At 54.7% G+C, this 18,421-nt stretch overlaps 1 protein-coding gene across 8 annotated transcripts in view; it reads left to right on the top strand.

Moving 5' to 3' along the window:
* The first annotated feature begins 11,288 nt into the window (after positions 1-11,288).
* slc27a1a (solute carrier family 27 member 1a) overlaps positions 11,289-18,421 on the top strand; it is a 70,936-nt gene continuing 63,803 nt past the window's right edge. The window contains exons 1-2 of one of the 8 annotated variants that reach the window (XM_072490929.1): positions 11,289-12,173; positions 17,041-17,223. In XM_072490929.1, coding sequence (XP_072347030.1) covers positions 17,057-17,223 — 167 coding nt within the window. In that variant the 5' untranslated portion in view covers positions 11,289-12,173; positions 17,041-17,056. The other 7 variants (XM_072490934.1, XM_072490932.1, XM_072490931.1 and 4 more) reach the window with 7 other exon arrangements.

The following is an 18,421-nucleotide window of genomic DNA, read 5'->3' as shown; positions in this document are numbered from 1 at the left end:
CTTCCCCCTCCCCCCTCCCCCTCCCCCCCTCCCCTTCCCCCTCCCCCCCTCCCCCCCTCCCCTTCCCCCTCCCCCCCTCCCCCTTCCCCCTCCCCCCCTTCCCCCTCCCCCTCCCCCCCTCCCCCTTCCCCCCTCCCCCTCCCCCCCTCCCCCTCCCCCCCCTCCCCCTTCCCCCCTCCCCCTCCCCCCTCCCCCTTCCCCCCTCCCCCTTCCCCCTCCCCCCTCCCCCTTCCCCCTCCCCCTTCCCCCCCTCCCCCCCCTCCCCCTCCCCCCATCCCCCCTCCCCTCTCCCCCCCCTTCCCCCCTCCCCCCACCCCCCCTTCACTTCCCCCCTCCCCCCTCCCTTCCCCTCTCCCCTTCCCCCCTCCCCTTCCCCCTCTCCCCCTTCCCCCCCCTCCCCTTCCCTTCCCCCCCTCCCCTTCCCTTCCCCCCTCCCCTTCCCTTCCCCCCCTCCCCTTCCCTTCCCCCCCTCTCCCCTCTCCCTTCCCCCCCTCTCCCCTCTCCCTTCCCCCCCTCTCCCCTTCCCCCCTCTCCCCTTCCCCCCCCACTCCCCTTCCCTTCCCCCCTCTCCCCTTCCCTTCCCCCCCTCTCCCCTTCCCTCCCCCCCTCTCCCCTTCCTCCCCCCCTCTCCCCTTCCCTTCCCCCCCTCTCCCCTTCCCTTCCCCCCCTCTCCCCTTCCCTTCCCCCCCCTCTCCCCTTCCCTTCCCCCCCCCTCCCCTTCCCTTCCCCCCCCTCCCCTTCCCTTCCCCCCCCTCCCCTTCCATCCCCCCCTCTCCCCTTTCCCTCCCCCCACCCCTCCTCCCCCCTCCCTTCCCTTCCCCCCTCTCCCCTTCCCTTCCCCCCTCTCCCCTTCCCTTCCCCCCTCTCCCCTTCCCATCCCCCCTCCCCTCCCTCCCCCCTCCCCTACCCTCCCCCCCCCCCTCCCTCCCCCACCCCCCTTCCCCCTCCCCCCTCCCCCTACCCTTCCCCCCTCCCCCCTTCCCTCCCCCCTCCCCCTCCCTTCCCCCCTCCCCCCTCCCCCCATCCCCTCCCCCCTCCCCCCTTCCCTTCCCCCCTCCCCCCTTCCCTCCCCCCTCCCCCCTTCCCTTCCCCCCTCCCCCTTCCTTCCCCCCTCCCCCCCTCCCTGCTTCCCTTCCCCCACTCCCCCCTCCCCCTTCCCCCCCCCCTCCTTCCCCCCTCCCCCCTCCCCCATCCTTCCCCCCTCCCCCCTCCCCCTCCCCCTTCCCCCCCACCCCTTCCCCCCTCCCCCTTCCCCCTCCCCCCCACCCCCATCCCCCACCCCCCATCCCCCTCCCCCACCCCCTCCCCCTCCCCCCTCCCCCTCCCCCCTCCCCCTCCCCTCCCCCACCCCCCTCCCCCTTCCCCCCACCCCTCCCCCCTCCCCTCCCCCACCCCCTCCCCTCCCCCTCCCCCCTCCCCACCCCCTTCCCCCCCCCCCTCCCCCTCCCCCCACCCCCTTCCCCACCCCCATCCCCCCCTCCCCTTCCCCCCCCTCCCCCCCCCCCTTCCCTCCCCCCCTCCCCTTCCCTCCCCCCCTCCCCTCCCTCCCCCCTCCCCATCCCTCCCCCCTCCCCTCCCTCCCCCCACCCCTTCCCTCCCCCTCCCCCCTTCCCTCCCCTCCCCCTTCCCTCCCCCTCCCCCTTCCCTCCCCCTCCCCCTTCCCTCCCCCCTCCCCCTTCCCTCCCCCCTCCCCCTTCCCTCCCCCCTCCCCCCTCCCTCCCCCTCCCCTCCCCCCTCCCCCCTCCCCTCCCCCCTCCCCCTCCCCCTCCCCTCCCCCTCCCCCCACCCCTCCCCTCCCCCCTCCCCCCTCCCCTCCCCTCCCCCCTCCCCTCCCCCTCCCCTCCCCCCCTCCCCTCCCCCTCCCCTCCCCCCTCCCCTCCCCTCCTCCTCCCCCCTCCCCTCCCCTCCTCCTCCCCTCCCCCTCCCCCCTCCCCCTCCCCTCCCCCCTCCCCCTACCCCCTCCCCTTCTCTCCCCCCCTCCCCTTCCCTCCCCCTTCCTTCCCCCCCACCCCCTTCCCTCCCCCTTCCCTCCCCCCTCCCCCTTCCTCCCCCCCTCCCCCTTCCCTCCCCCCCTCCCCCTTCCCTCCCCCCCTCCCCCTTCCCTCCCCCCCTCCCCCTTCCCTCCCCCCCTTCCCTCCCTCCTCCCCCTTCCCTCCCTCCTCCCCTTCCCTCCCCCCTCCCCCTTCCCTCCCCCCTCCCCCTTCCCTCCCCCTTCCCTCCCCCCTCCCCCTTCCCTCCCCCCTCCCCCCTTCCCTCCCCACCTCCCCCATCCCTCCCCCCCCTCCCCCATTCCCTCCCCCCCCCTCCCCCCTCCCTCCCCCCCCTCCCCCTTCCCTCCCCTCCCCCTTCCCTCCCCCTCCCCCTTCCCCCCCCCTCCCCCCCCCCCCTCCCCCCCCTCCCCCCTTCCCCCCCTTCCCCCTCCCCCCCCTTCCCCCCTCCCCCCTTCCTCCCCCTCCCCCTTCCCTCCCGCCTCCCCCTTCCCTCCCGCCTCCCCCTTCCCTCCCTCCTCCCCCTTCCCTCCCGCCTCCCCCTCCCCTCCCTCCCGCCTCCCCCTTCCCTCCCGCCTCCCCCTTCCCTCCCGCCTCCCCCTTCCCTCCCGCCTCCCCCTTCCCTCCCGCCTCCCCCTTCCCTCCCGCCTCCCCTTCCCTCCCCCCTCCTCCTTCCCTCCCCCCTCCTCCCTTCCCTCCCCCCTCCCCCTTCCCTCCCCCCTCCCCTTCCCTCCCCTCCCCCTCCCTCCCCCTCCTCCTTCCTCCCCCCTCCTCCTTCCCTCCCCCCTCCTCCTTCCCTCCCCCTCCTCCTTCCCTCCCCTCCTCCCCTCCCCCCTCCCCCCCTCCCCCTCCCCCCCTCCCCTCCCCCTCCCCCCCCTCCCCCTCCCCCCTCCCCTCCCCCCTCCCCCCCTCCCTCCCCCCCTCCCCTCCCCCCCTCCCCTCCCCCCTCCCCTCCCCCCCCTCCCCTCCCCCTCCCCCCCTCCCCTCCCCCCCTCCCCTCCCCCTCCCCTTCCCTCCCCTCCCCCCTCCCCTTCCCTCCCCTCCCCCCTCCCTTCCCTCCCTCCCCCCTCCCCTTCCCTCCCTCCCCCCTCCCCTTCCCTCCCCCCTCCCCTTCCCTCCCCCCTCCCCTTCCCTCCCCCTCCCCTTCCTTCCCCTCCCCCCTCCCCTTCCCTCCCCTCCCCCTCCCCTTCCCTCCCCTCCCCCCCCTCCCCTTCCCTCCCCTCCCCCCCCCTCCCCTTCCCTCCCCCCCTCCCCTTCCCTCCCCCCTCCCCTTCCCTCCCCCCCTCCCCTTCCCTCCCCCTCCCCCCTCCCCTTCCCTCCCCCTCCCTTTCCCTCCCCTTCCCTCCCCCTCCCTTTCCCTCCCCCCCTCCCCTTCCTTCCCCCCTCCCCTTCCCTCCCCCCCTCCCCTTTCCTCCCCCCTCCCCCTCCCCCTTCCCTCCCCCCTCCCCCTTCCCTCCCCCCTCCCCCTTCCCTCCCCCCTCCCCCTTCCCTCCCCCCCTCCCCCTTCCCTCCCCCCCCTCCCCTTCCCTCCCCCCTCCCTTCCTCCCCTCCCTTTCCCTCCCCTTCCCTCCCCCTCCCTTTCCCTCCCCTTCCCTCCCCCTCCCTTTCCCTCCCCCCCTCCCCTTCCCTCCCCCCCTCCACTTCCCTCCCCCCCTCCACTTCCCTCCCCCCCTCCCCTTCCCTCCCCCCTCCCCCTTCCCTCCCCCCCTCCCCCTTTCCTCCCCCCCTCCCCCTTCCCTCCCCCCTCCCCCTTCCCTCCCCCCCTCCTCCCACCCTCCCCCTTCTCTCCCCTCCCCCTCCTCCCCCCTCCCCCTCCTCTCCCCACCCTCCCCTCCTCTCCCCCCACCCTCCCCACCCTCCCCTCCTCTCCCCCCACCCTCCCCTCCTCTCCCCCCACCCTCCCCCTCCCCAGGTGCAGGAACGCCCCCCCCCCGCAGGCCACCCCCCCCCCCAGCGTTCCCGCGCTGTTCCCGCCGGCAGCGACCAGGTGTGGACGGCGCCGGGGGGGAACCCGCCATTTGGATGTCTTGGGCGTTTCTCCGGCCTGCGCCGCGCGGAACTCGACGGGGCCGTTCTCGCCGCTTGGGAGAATCGCGGGAGTGTGTTGGACCGGCGTCGTGGGAAAATTTGGCGACCCAGGCGATTCTCCCAACCGGCGCGGGAGCAGAGAATCACGCCCAATATTTTCCTGCTTCTGTAGTAGAAAGATTCAACAACGCTCGTTGAGACAAAATAACAAGGCTTTATTGCATGCAGTAATGGCTGAAACTTGATGTCAGAGAGCAGTTAGTGAAACTGCTGATTCCTTCTCAAGTCTGCGCTTTTACAGAAAATCAGTTCATTATTTATACATTATCATTATCAAGATTGCGTGACAACAGCTTAGTCAGGAATTCGATCGGAAGTAGAAACGGAAGCAATGCCTGCTGACCTTTGTGGGCTCTTTGTCGCATCACTCATACCATTATCTTGTCCTTGGAGGGAACATTGAGAGGTCGGAGGAGACTTATTTCTTCCTGACCTTATCTTGTCTTATTCCTACGGCCCTGGGTTATGACGAGTTAGTCTTATCAGGAGTTGCCGAGGTCCAGTATTTTGGAATGGCTTGACCTCTGATCTTATTCAGACTTCAAGTTATGCCGAGTCGGCCTTATTAGTCTTACAGGGAAATGGTTAGGGCAGCATTTCTTACATTGTATCAAATATTTTGACCAGTCTTCCCATTGACCAGTTTTCCCATCATGCCATTACTTTATTTGTACCATATCACACTAGGAGATAAATTAAAAAACAGAACTAAAAGGTAATAATCTCTGGATTACTATCTGAGCCATGAGCTAATTGTCACAGGGTCAATAAGATTAAGCGTGGCTCAAAGATTGGTGTGGAAGGAATGGTTTTGAATTCATGGCACATTGACAATAGTACTGGGGAAGATGGGACCTGTTCCGATGGGATGGTCTTCGTCTGAACCATGCTGGGACCAGAGTCCTGACAAATTGGTAGCACAGTGGTGAGGACTGCTGCCCTCACAGCGCCAGGGTTCCAGGTTCGATTCCTGGCTTGGGTCACGGTCTGTGCAGAGTCTGCAAGTTCTCACCGTGTCTGCGTGGGTTTCCTCCGGGCGCTCCGGTTTCCTCCCACGTGTCCCAAAAGACGTGCTTGTTCGGTGAATTGGACATTCTGAATTCTCCCTCTGTGTACCCGAACAGGCGCCGGAGTGTGGCGACTAGGGGGTTTTCACAGCAACTTCACTGCAACGTTAATGTATTGTATAACTAGTGTTATAGACAGGGCTTTAAACTAAATAGTGGGAGGAGGGTTCAATTGCATGGAGAATTAGAAAATCAAAGTTAAAGGAGAGGGTAGAAGTGCAGGTTAATGACGAGGACTTTCAACTAATTAAAGGAGCAGAGGGCTCAGGAGAGGTTTGTAAAGTTTCCAGACCACGCAAAAGAACAGAGTATAGAAGGTGGCAGAAATCTAACCTCAGGCAGAGCAAATAAGGGGATAAATATGAGAAGGGAGGTGGTCAATGCAGGACTGAGGGTGTTGTACCTAAATGCGCGCAGTATACTGAACAAGGTAAATGAGCTTGTTCGCACATTGTAATTGGCCGGTACGATGTTGTGGGCATCACAGACGTGGCTGCAAGCGGATCAGGGCTGGGATCTAAATATCGAAAGGACAGGCAGATGGGCAAAGGGGGCGGGGTTGCATTGTTAGTAAGGAATGAAGTTAAATCGATAGCAAGAAGCGATATAGGATCAGAAGGCATAGAACCTGTGCGGGTAGAGTTGAGGAATCGCAACGGTTAAAAGACCCTGATGGGAATTATGTACAGGCCCCCTAGCAGTAGTCAGGATGTGGGGCAGAATATAAATCAGGAGATCGAGAAAGCATGTAAAAAAGGCAATATCACAATAATCATGGGGGACTTCAATATGCAGGAAGACTGGGAAAATCAGATTGGTAGTAGATCCCGAAACAAGTAATTTGTAGAATGTCTAAGAGATGAGAGATGTTTTTTTGGAGCAGCTTGTGACAGAGCCTACTAGGGAAGAGGCAATTCTGGATTTGGTGATGTGTAATGAGGCAGACGTGATTACGAAACTTAAGGTGAAGGAACCCTTCGGGAGAAGTGACCACAATATGATTTACCCTGCTGTTTGAGAGGGAAAAGCTACAATCAGATGTAATGGTTTTACAATGAAATAAGGGTAATGTTATAACCTGCCTACTTACCATTGGCTGGGGACTAATGACAATCCCACAATCCTGTGGGAGTATGAGCTTTTCCAATGAGGGGGACGGAGAAACCATTAGTAAACTCCAAGTATAAATAAAGCTGGCCAGTTTGGAACCAGCAGGAAGGAGTGTGCAGCAAGGGAAGTTGCTGCTGCTGTTATATATATATGTTATTGTAAATAAATGTTATTACTTTATATCCTTAAAACTCATGCTGGATTCTTCGTGGCCCTCACAAAACTGGCGACGAAGATGGGATGGAGTTGGACACTGGCGCAGCGGTCTCCGTGATCGCCCAGAGGACATTTGACCGCATCAAGCAGGGTATACAGACCCTTACATTAACCGACTCACAGGCCAGGTTGGCCACCTACACGGGGGAACCACTGGACATTGCAGGAACTACAATGACCCCTGTTGTTTATGGACGCCAGGAGGGCGTTTCCCACTTATCGTGGTGCGCGGCCATGGGCCCAGCCTGTTGGATCGGGACTGGTTGCGCCATTTGCGGTTGCAATGGCAGCATATCCTCCAAACAGTTTCTGAAGGGCTGACTGAGGTGCTAGGACGATACCCAGATGTAGTCCAGCCTGGTTTGGGGAAAATAAAAGGGGTCGTAGCCCGTATCCAAGTCAAACCAGGAGCCATGCCGCGCTATTTCCGGGCGCGCCCAGTGCCTTACGCCTTGCTCGAGAAGGTAGAAGAGGAGCTCACTCGATTGGAGAGTTTGGGTATTATCAGGCCCGTCCGTTTTGCTGACTGGGCAGCACCAATTATACCTGTAATGAAGCCAGATGCCACAGTTCGCTTGTGTGGCGACTATAAACTTATAGTGAATACGGCTTCCCGACTCGACCGATATCCAATGCCTCGCATAGAGGATCTCTACGTGAAGCTTGCAGGTGGAATCTCGTTCACAAAATTAGATATGAATCAGGCCTACCTGCAGTTGGAGCTGGACCCTGCCTCCCGACCATATGTAACAATTAATACACACCGGGGCCTGTATGAATATACACGGTTGCCCTTTGGAGTATCCTCTGCCTACGCTATTTTTCAACGTGTTATGGAGTGCATTTTGAGAGGTTTACCACATGTTGCTGTCTACTTAGATGACGTTTTGATTACAGGGACGACGGAGCAGGAACATTTGGAAAATCTGGAGGCTGTCCTTAGACGCCTTTCGGAGGCTGGAGTCCGTTTACATCGCACAAAGTGCGTATTTCAGGCAAAGGAAGTAGTCTACCTAGGTTATCGGGTGGACCGCGAAGGTGTGCACCCCGTCGCAGAGAAGGTGCGTGCAATTCAACATGCCCCCGCCCCGACTGACACTTCGCATCTTCGTTCTTTTCTTGGTCTCGTAAACTATTACAGGAAGTTCCTCCCCAATCTGACAACTACGCTGGCCCCTTTGCACCTTCTGCTAAAGAAAAATCACACCTGGGTTTGGGGTCAGCCGCAAGAAACCGCTTTCCGGCGGGGAAAGCAAAAATTGTCGTCGTCTGGGTTACTAACCCACTATGATCCTGGAAAGCCTTTGCTCGTCACATGTGATGCATACCCGTATGGTATTGGGGCCGTCCTGTCCCACAAGATGGAGAACGGGAACGAGCGACCGATAGCTTTCGCCTCCCGCACATTGACTGCAGCGGAGAAAAAGTACACGCAGATCGAGAAGGAGGGTCTGGCAGTGGTTTTTGCGGTGAAACACTTCCAGCAGTACGTGTATGGCCGCCATTTCACTATCGTGACTGATCATAAGCCTCTGCTGGGACTTTTCAGAGAGGATAAGCCAATACCGCCCATTGCTTCCGCACGGATCCAGCGCTGGGCTTTGTTGCTTGCTGCATACGAGTATTCTCTGGAGCACAAACCAGGTACGCAGATAGCAAATGCCGACGCACTGAGCCGATTGCCTTTATCGACCGGCCCCATGTCGACCCCCACGACCGGTGAGGTGGTTGCAACCTTAAATTTTATGGACACCTTGCCTGTCACGGCATCACAGCTCCGTGAGTGGACCCAGACGGAGCCAGTCCTGTCAAAGGTTCGGCACATAGTCCTGTATGGTGGGCAGCATAGACAGCTCCCAGGCGAGGTGTGGGCATTTTCCTCCAAGCTGTCAGAATTCAGCGTGGAAGACGGCATCCTCTTGTGGGGGACGTGTGTGATTGTCCCGGAAAAAGGCCAGGAGCTGATACTAACAGACTTGCACAATGGGCATCCAGGTGTGACCAAAATGCAAATGTTGGCCCGGAGTTATGTCTGGTGGCCAGGCCTCGACACCGACATTGAGAAGGTGGCCCAAAACTGCTCCATTTGCCAGGAGCATCAGAAGCTTCCGCCTGCCGCACCCCTACATCACTGGGAATGGCCATGGCGGCCTTGGGCCCGCTTGCATGCAGATTCCGCAGGCCCTTTTCAAGGATCCATGTTCCTTCTATTAATTGACGCCCAGTCTAAATGGCTAGAGGTGCATAAGATGCAGGGGACAACGTCCTGCGCAACAATTGAAAAGATGCGTTTGTCGTTTAGTACGCATGGCCTCCCCGAGGTGCTGGTCACGGATAACGGCACTCCATTCACGAGTGAGGAGTTTGCGAGGTTCACGAAGATGAACGCATCCGCCATATCCGCACTGCCCCTCACCACCCGGCTTCAAATGGGTTGGCAGAGCGCGCAGTGCAGACATTCAAAAGAGGCCGAAAGAAGCAGTCTTCCGGATCAATGGAGACGAGACTGGCTCGCTTTTTGTTTACGTATAGGACCACCCCCCATGCGGTGACGGGGGTAGCTCCCGCAGAACTCCTAATGGGCCGGAGACTTCGCACCCGCCTTAGTATGGTTTCCCGGACATTGGCGCAAAAGTACGCCGCACACAAGAACGGCAGGGACAGGGATTTTCTCGGCATCGGCCGATTCGGCAGTTTGCGCCCGGTGACCCAGTGTTCGTTCGGAATTTTGCTGGTGGTGCCCAGTGGGTTCCTGGTGTAATCTTTCGCCAAACGGGCCCTATATCTTACCAGGTGCAAGCCCAGGGTCGTCTCCAGTGCAAACATGTAGACCACGTTCGGTCCAGAAGACTATCCCCTCAAAAGATTCCCCGCCCGCAGAGCTCATTTCTACAGCCGCAGAGACAAGGGAAGGTAGTCCTCACAATCTTCCACTGGTGCCTCACTCGAAGCCTGCGCAGGTCGTTACAGAACCGAATGGAAATAGAGATGCTGACATGACGGAGGCAGCAGACTCTGACTCCGAGATGGAGACACAGGATGCATCAGAGGGGGAATCCTCGGGTCCACGGGCCGTGGATGTACAACCGTTGCGCCGTTCATCACGGAAGCACCGGTCTCCATCTCGTTACACATCCCCTGATCCAGCGCCGCGTGCAAATGGTGTCCGGCCTGCGGCAAAAGGAGTCCGACGCCCTCCTTCGCCAGGGTCTTCGGTGGATTCCTTGGACTTTAGGGGGAGGGATGTTATAACCTGCTTACTTACCATTGGCTGGGGACTAATGACAATCCCACAATCCTGTGGGAGTATGAACTTCCCCAATGAGGGGGACGGAGAAACCATTAGTAAACTCCAGGTATAAATAAAGCTGGCCAGTTTGGAAACAGCAGAAAGGAGTGTGCAGCAAGGGAAGTTGCTGTTATATATACATGTTATTGTAAATAAATGTTATTACTTTGTATCCTTAAAACTCGTGCTGGATTCTTCGTGGCCCTCACAAAAGGTAACTACAAAGACGTGAGGGAGGAGCTGGGCAGAGTTGATTGGTAAACGAGCCGAGCAGGAAAGACCGAGGAACAGTAATGGCAGGAGGTTTGGAGGGTTATTTGGGAGCCACAACAGAAATTCATCCCAAGGAGGGGGAAACACACTAAGGGGAGGACAAGCCATCCATGGCTGACAAGGGACGTCAAGGACAGCATAAAAGAAAAAGAAAAAGCACACAAAGTGGCGAGGATTAGTGGGAAGCTAGAGGATTGGGAAGCCTTTGAAAGCGAGCAGAAGACAACTAAAAAAGCAATAAGGGGGGAGAAGATGAAGTATGAGTGAAAGCTAGCTAGTAATATAAAAGAAGATGGGAAGAGTTTTTTTCAATATATAAAAGGTAGAGAGGCAAAGATAGACTTGGACCACTGGAAAATGAGGCTGGAGAAGTAATAATAGGAAACAAAGAAATGACAGAGGAAGTGAATAATTACTTTGCATCAGTCTTCACGGTGGAAGACACCAGTGGGATACCAGAGCTCCAGAATAACCAGAGGGTAGAGGTGAGTGTAGTGACCATCACCAAGGAGAAGATTCTGGGGAAACTGAAGGGTCTGAAGGTGGATAAGTCATCTGGACCAGGTGGACTACACCCCAGGGTCCTAAAAGAGATAGCTGAGGAGATTGTGGTGGCATTGGTGGTGATCTTTCAGGAATCATTAAAGGCAGGAAGGGTCCCAGAGGACTGGAAAGTGGATAACGTAGCATCCCTGTTCATACATCTGATGTTGGTAAATTTAGAGTCTGAGAGAGCTGTTAGTGATTGCCTATATTCACCACAAGGGCAAGCTCCCATGCCAAGCTCTGGGTTCTGTATTGTTGCTACAAGATTTTTTTTAAAATTAGTCTGGTACATTTATCCATCCAAGGTAATATGCAACATCAGGGGCCGGTGTAGACTCAATGGGCTGAATGGCCTCCTTCTGCACTGTAAATTCTATGATCCAGCAAGTATAAAACCTGTCATCCCTCGCCCTCACTTACTCTCCACATCACGGCCTTTCTTGTTTTTTTATCTGTTGCATTAATGCAACTATAGGCAATCTTCTTCTTGCTTTGCTCTCTTCATTCCTCCTGAGATCCAGATATATGCTGAAATGCTGCGCACGCTTCCTCCTTCCCACCTCCTTATGATGTTCAACCCGCCAGATGAATGGTACAGTATTCTGCTTTAACTCGTTCTGCACCAGGCACCTCATTCTTTACCGTCCAGCAGGCGGTGCTGTCCTTCACCTGGGCTCTACCCTGGGGAGGGGGAAGAAGGGGCTCTGGCTAGATTTGACGAGTACATTAAGACTCGTTGGTAATCTTTTCCAACCATTGAGACATCCCCTTGTCCTTTCCGTGTGGAAATGTGTGACCGGGCCAGCAGTTGCATTGAAACAGTGTTGTAATGTTGTGAAAATGTTTGGTTACTTCATTCCGGAGGACCTGACGCGTGTGCCAGATTCCTGGGGACGGGAATTGTCCCACTTCCCGGAGCTAACATTGCCAAACTGGATGTATAAAGCAGTTCAGCCTCGCAGTGCTCATGTTCATTGTGACCTCACCCCCTGAACTCTGTCCTTGTGCTTTATTCTGAACCCTTTGCGTTGCCTATTGTCGCTCAATCCTCCTATGTGTTGTTCACAGATCAAATACAGTGGCATTGCAAAGAACCGGTTAGCACCGAGAGGGAGCAGTCACCTTGTTGGGATACAAAACCAACTACCCTTGAGAGCAGCCCTGTTTTTATTTTATTTTTTTTAAGTGTGACGATAGGACCCATTTGGATTTGATTTTGATTTTTTTTTTTGCTTTCAGTCCAAGCCCGTCCCTGTGAATGGGCGAGGGGAGGGGCCAGCAGAGAGCTCTGTTTGCTGAAAAGCTTCCAGCGAGTGAAGGGCTTGTTTGGAAATGGACCCGAGCCTGGCTGGAGCACTGCCTGTGAGCTCTTCCGCAGAGCCAGAATGAAGTATCTTTGTGTCGAGTGAAGTAGATCGAAACAGGAAGGCTGGCTGCTTTCAACTGGGATCGTCCCTTCCAGCGCGAACTGTCGTCCTCTCCTGTCGGGGAATACCAACACACCACGAATAGAAGCTGCTCCCAGAGGGAAGGTTCACTTTAGTCTGCATGCCACAGGAGTGAAGGAATCCTGAAGACGGTGTTGTTGTGGAACTGGTGAGTTACCCTAACTTTATCTTGGCTGGGGTAAAGTTGCTTTTCACTTAAAAAGACTTAGCTGGGTGGGGTGGTGAGGTTGATGCATGTTTACAGTACTCACTCACTTGGTGTTTACTGTCACCACCCCATATTTAAATTGATATAACTTCTGTCATTGCACTTGATGCCAAATTCGCCATTCAAGACGAAGGGAGAGTGGCCGTTCCTTTTCAGTCTTGGAATGCAAAAGCCCTCAATGTTTCCAATGAAGGCCACTCCGGGAATTGAAACAATGGAGTGTTTCATCCCCGGAGTGATTTATTTTTGTGTGTGTGTGTGTGTTGGTTGTTTCAGAATGGTGCGCCTTTGCTGCCTCCGTTGTCAGGGTTTTGATTGGTGTTTCTCAGATCAGGAGACTGCATGGTGCCCAAAGGGCCAGGCTCAGTGGGGTGGGAGCGGAACGTCTCTGAAGCATCCGGTTAAAAAGTGGGCAATGAGTCGTGACGTTGACGATCTGTGGCCTCTTCACGGTACAAGGGCGAGGGAGTTCGGTCATGTGGGGCGACTGGAGAGGTTGGGATTGTTCCCCGCGCAGAGGAGGTTTAAGAGAGGGGTTTTGATGAAGGGGAAGGATGTTTCCAGTGACAGCAGGGCCAGTGACCAGAGTTGAAGGTGATCGGCAAAACAACCAGTGGCAGATGAGTACAGTGAGTTGCTGTGGCATGGAAGGTGCTGCCTGAAAGATTGGTGGACGCAGATTCAATAGACTTTCCAAAGTGAGCTGGATGAACGCTGGGAAAATGAAAATGTTTGCCAGGCCAGGGGGGAGTAGAGTGGTGTCATGTATCGAAATAGAATGCTCTTTTATCAGGCTGATTCGGCTGAATGGCCTCCAGAGAATCATTTCCATCTTCCCCAGCTTTTTAATTTATTTTTGTTGTATTCAATTCCAAATGCCGAGATCAACCAGTATTTGTATAGCGCCTTTAGTGTAATAAAATGTCCCATGACGCTTCACTAGGGTGTTTTAAACAAATTATGCCCCTGAAGCACATAAGGAGTCAATAGATCAGATGATCGAAAAGTTGTTCAAAGAGGTGGGTTTTAACCAAGCAAGGGGGGGGGGGGGGGCTGGGGGCGGACATAGTTTTGCATGTTTGATGTGACTGTCAAGGTAGCACGGTGGTTAGCACTGTTGCTTCACAGCTCCAGGGTCCCGGCTTCGGTCCCTGTCTGTGCGGAGTCTGCGCGTTCTCCCCCGTGTCTGCGTGGGTTTCCTCCGGGTGCTCCGGTTTCCTCCCACAAGTCCAAAGATGTGCAGGTTAGGTGGATTGGTCATGCTAAATTGCCCCTTAGTGTCCAAAAAACAACGGTGGGGTTGGGTTACGGGGATAGGGTGGAGGGTATGGGCTTGGGTAGGGTGCTCTTTCCAAGGGCAGGTGGAGACTCGATGGGCTGAATGGCCTCCTTCTGCACTGTAAATTATATGATTCTCAGACCAGTGTGCATGTTCTTTCCCCAAACTTTACATGACTATAAGAAGCTCTTCAGCGACATCAATGTTGCAGTGAAGCATTTTGACCAGGGGGAGGCATTGCTCGTGTTGGGGTGAAAGATTTGATTGGGTGGGGGGGCGGGTGCAAGCTCAGCACCATAAAACCATGGCGGTGTCTTGCCCAGTAAAGGCATAGCCTAACTTTTATATTCCAAACTTCTTTCAATGTGCACTCTTTGAACTTAGCTTTTCCACTGTGCTGGAAAAGTGGTCACTGAAGGTCGGATAACTGGTTTGTGGGTTCCAAAAACTGACTCGCTGTCTAACAGAAACAACATGTCACATCTCCGACAAAAGATTGTCAACTATACCCGTCCTGAAACCATCGAAAGGGCATTCCCAATTGAATGGGTCTTTTCCAAAGCAAGGAAGGTGATTGTCTTAACCTCCTCGGGATTCATGTCATCAAACAGTAGCCATGATGTGGAGATGCCGGCGTTGGACTGGGGTGAGCACAGTAAGAAGTCTTACAACACCAGGTTAAAGTCCAACAGGTTTGTTTCGATGTCACGACCTTTCGGAGCGCTGCTCCTTCCTCAGGTGAATGAAGAGGTATGTTCCAGAAACATATATATAGACAGATTCAAAGATGCCAGACAATGCTTGGAATGCGAGCATTAGCAGGTGATTAAATCTTTACAGATCCAGAGATGGGGTAACCCCAGGTTAAAGAGGTGTGAATTGTGTCAAGCCAGGACAGTTGGTATGATTTCGCAGGCCAGATGGTGGGGGATGAATGTAATGCGACATGAATCCCAGGTCCCGGTTGAGGCCGCACTCATGTGTGCGGAACTTGGCTATCAGCTTCTGCTCGGCGATTCTGCGTTGTTGCACGTCCTGAAGGCCGCCTTGGAGATCAAACAAGAGAGCAGGGTCTGGCACATCAACCCAAGACCACCGCCACCATATTTGGAAAAGGAGCTACAGTTGTGAGGAGTCATGTGGCACGCTTTGTCCCTCGATAAGCTGACTGCAGGAAGTAAGACAGCAGCGATTGAAAAGGCAGTAACGTTGGTGCCATCAAAAGCCGCAGGCTGTGCCATCAGAAAGTCTCCGAGCTCGTTCCTTTTTGACTCCACCAATACAACAAACAAACCTGATAGCTGTGACTGCGGCTAATTCTTTAAAGTGAGATATGAATGGACACCACCTCTTGTGAAACCCTCCTCATTCCCTTCAATTACGGGACAATTTAGAGTGGCCAATTCACCTACCCTTTGGATTCTGGGTGGGGGGAGACCCACGTAAACATGGGGAGAATGTGCGACCTCCACACACAGTGACCTGGGGCCCGGATTGAACACGGGCCTTGGCGCCATGAGGCAGTTTTAACCACTGCGCCACCGTGCCGACACTCCTCGTTCCCTCTTGAGCTAAATTTAACCTTCCCGAGGCTTAGAAATTCCACGAAGTCTCCCAGGCGCAGGTGGATCAACTGACCTCCACCCCAATAGGATCTGCCTCCCGCCAGCTGTGAGGCAAAGGCCAAGACATCTGCTGCCGCCCCTGTCTGGAGCTCTGGCAAGTGCAACACCCTGAATATGGCCCCCAGGGGACTGTGTTCTTGGTCTAGCTGTAACACTGTTGACATGGTGCCCCAAAACTTGCTCAGTTTTAGGCAGAACCAAATCATGTGCACATGATTGCCCCCCCCCCCCCCCATCCACCCCCAGCACCTTTCACAAATGTCCTCAACCCTTTCGAACAGGCGACTCATTCTTGACCTTGTCAAATATGTTCTGTGAACTACCTTCAATTGTATTGGTGCCAAGCTCGTGCACGAGGTCGATGCATTTCTTTCCCCAATTCCTCCTCCCATTTGGTCATCACCTTCATTATTATTATTAAATATTGGCAGAATTTTTACTTCTCTTCTACCTTTTTATTCTTTCAAGCGATGTGGGCGTTGCTGGCTACAGGCCAGTATTTATTATCCCTAATCACCCTTGAGAAGGTGGTGGTGAGCTGCTGCATTGAACCATTGCAGTCCCTGCAGCGTAGGTACATCTACTGTGCTGTTGGGGAGGTGTTCCAGGATTTTGACCCAGTGACAGTGAGGGAACGGCCGATATATTTCCAAGTCAGGAAACTCCCCCCGAGCTGCCAGCCACAAAAGTGAATTAAAAATAGTAGCGTGGGATCCTCCTCGGGGCAGACTCTCCCTCGCTTCAATGTTTCATCTGAAAGACATGACACAGCAGCCCACCCTCGTTACTACACTGGAGCCTCAGACTAAATTTTGAACTTAATTCTCTGGAGCAAACTTGAAACTCACAACTACCTGACTTGTGCGGTAGTGCTACACACTCGAGGCAACCCTAGTATTCTAGGGTAAGGAGAACATTAAAGATTTCAGCTAGTATCAAGAACAGAGACCTACAGCTAAATACACCATTGCTTTCTATCGGTTAGAGGAACAAGTTAATATTACAAAGTGGGTTATGATAAGGAAATCAATTACGCAATGCAACTGGGTTGTTGCATTTTAGTTGAGCATTCGACAGCCGTGCCTGCTCTCAGCCACTGAGTATATTCGTCAAAGAGCGGCTAGAGTTTTGGACACAGGGAATCGAGGGATTTGGCAATACAGTAGGAAGTTAAAGCTGAGCTTTGATCGTATTGGCTGAGGAGTCTGAAAGAGTTGAAAGGCCCAGTGTTCTAATCCAAGCTCCTCAGCATGATGGCCGCACCTGTCCCGTTAGATTATTCCCAGATGTAAAGCTTCAATGTTTCAGGATGTTGCCTGGTATGGAGGGAAAATCTTATGAGGAAAGGCTGATGGACTTGAGGTTGTTTTCGTTGGAGAGAAGAAGGTTAAGAGGAGACTTAATAGAGGCATACAAAATGATCAGGGGGTTGGATAGGGTGGACAGTGAGAGCCTTCTCCCGCGGATGGAAATGGCTGGCACGAGGGGACATAACTTTAAACTGAGGGGTAATAGATATAGGACAGAGGTCAGAGGTAGGTTCTTTACGCAAAGTGTAGTGAGGCCGTGGAATGCCCTACCTGCTACAGTAGTGAACTCGCCAACATTGAGGGCATTTAAAAGTTTATTGGATAAACATATGGATGATAATGGTATAGTGTAGGTTAGATGGCTTTTGTTTCGGTGCAACATCGTGGGCCGAAGGGCCTGTACTGCGCTGTATTGTTCTATGTTCTATGTTCTAAAGCCTAACGTAACCCTAATGTTCACCGAATTAACTAGCGACTGCTCCGATGGCCAAGTGGGAGTTAACCGACAATTAGGCCAAACGGTTACTTGTGAAAATATCTGTTGTGTCCCGTGGCTACTTACAATGAACTTATTTTCAAACCTATTTCAACAGGCGGTCTCTGGACAGGATGCACAGCGTGGTGAGTTATAGCGTATCCCTTGGATCTCTGGGGTTGATGAAACTCTTTGGGATTTCCTGGACCTGGAGTTTTGCTGCTAGCTTTGGAATTTATCTGGGAAGTGGAGGATGGAGGTTTATTCGGATAGTATTGAAAACTGCGCCGAGAGATCTCTTGTAAGTTGTACAGTGCGTTTGATGTGACGTGTACGCGCCCTTTTTGCACTGATGCCGGAGTGCCAATATTGCATATCGTGCTGTTCTCTTGACAAAACTATGTGCTGTCATGTCTGTGTTCTGTCATGTTTGTGATGCCTAGTTTGTTCCTCGTTAGCAGTCCTCGCCTCTCCCAGCTCCTCTACTATCCTCAGAGGATGTTACAATAATGATCTTTATTAGTGTCACAAGTAGGCCTACATTAACACTGCAATGAAGTTACTGTGAAAATCCAGAAGGAGGTCATTTGGACCATCATGGCTTGAAGAAAGAGCTACCCAATTAGTCCTGAACAGGCGCCAGAATGTGGCGACTAGGGGATTTTCACAGTAACTTCATTGCAGTGTTAATATAAGCCTACTTTTGACAATAAAGATTATTAAATTAGTATTTGTTCATCTGTTCTAGGGAGGAGATGCTCTGGCTGATTTTGCAATCCAGCTCGTAGTAATAATAATCTTTATTATTGTCACAAGTAGGCTTACATTAACACTGCAATGAAGTTACTGTGAAAAGCCCCTAGTTGCCACACTCCAGCGCCTGTTCGGGTACACTGAGGGAGAATTCAGAATGTCCAATTCACCTAACAGCACGTCTTTCAGAACTTGTGGGAGGAAGCCGGAGCGGGAATCGACCCTGGTGCTGTGATGCAACAGTGCTAACCACTTGCGCTACCGTGCTCTGTAACATTGTAGGTAGCAGATGAGGAATATATCAGCCATGATAGAATGGCGGAGCAGACTCGATGGGCCGAATGGCCTAATTCCGCTCCTATATCTTCATATGAACTTGTTGCGACATTTTTAAAGATGTTTCTTTCTCAGCTGCTATCATGGTCTCTTTGATCATGATTCATTTAGATACACGCACCTTGAACTTGCTGCTCCTGAGATTAGATTTCAGATCCTCCAGACTAAACGTGCTGAATGAGATCAGCTATTGGAGAGAAGATCCTTTCAGTCGAGTGGTGTTGTGTGGATTCCGACCCAGTGAAGTGGCCGTGTTCCAAACTGGCAGCATTCCCATGATAAAATATTTGGAATGCAAAGTGGGGCTGCCAGCCCCTTTGCTGTGGAAATCCTTCACTTGGGGAGTTGGTGCAATTTGATATTTTCTAATCAGTTTAGAATGGATGAGGATTTTCACAGCATCCCTGTGA

This window comes from Scyliorhinus torazame, chromosome 27 (assembly GCF_047496885.1).
Source record: "Scyliorhinus torazame isolate Kashiwa2021f chromosome 27, sScyTor2.1, whole genome shotgun sequence".
Classification (NCBI taxonomy): domain Eukaryota; kingdom Metazoa; phylum Chordata; class Chondrichthyes; order Carcharhiniformes; family Scyliorhinidae; genus Scyliorhinus; species Scyliorhinus torazame.
This window is presented reverse-complemented; position numbering and strand designations above follow the sequence as displayed.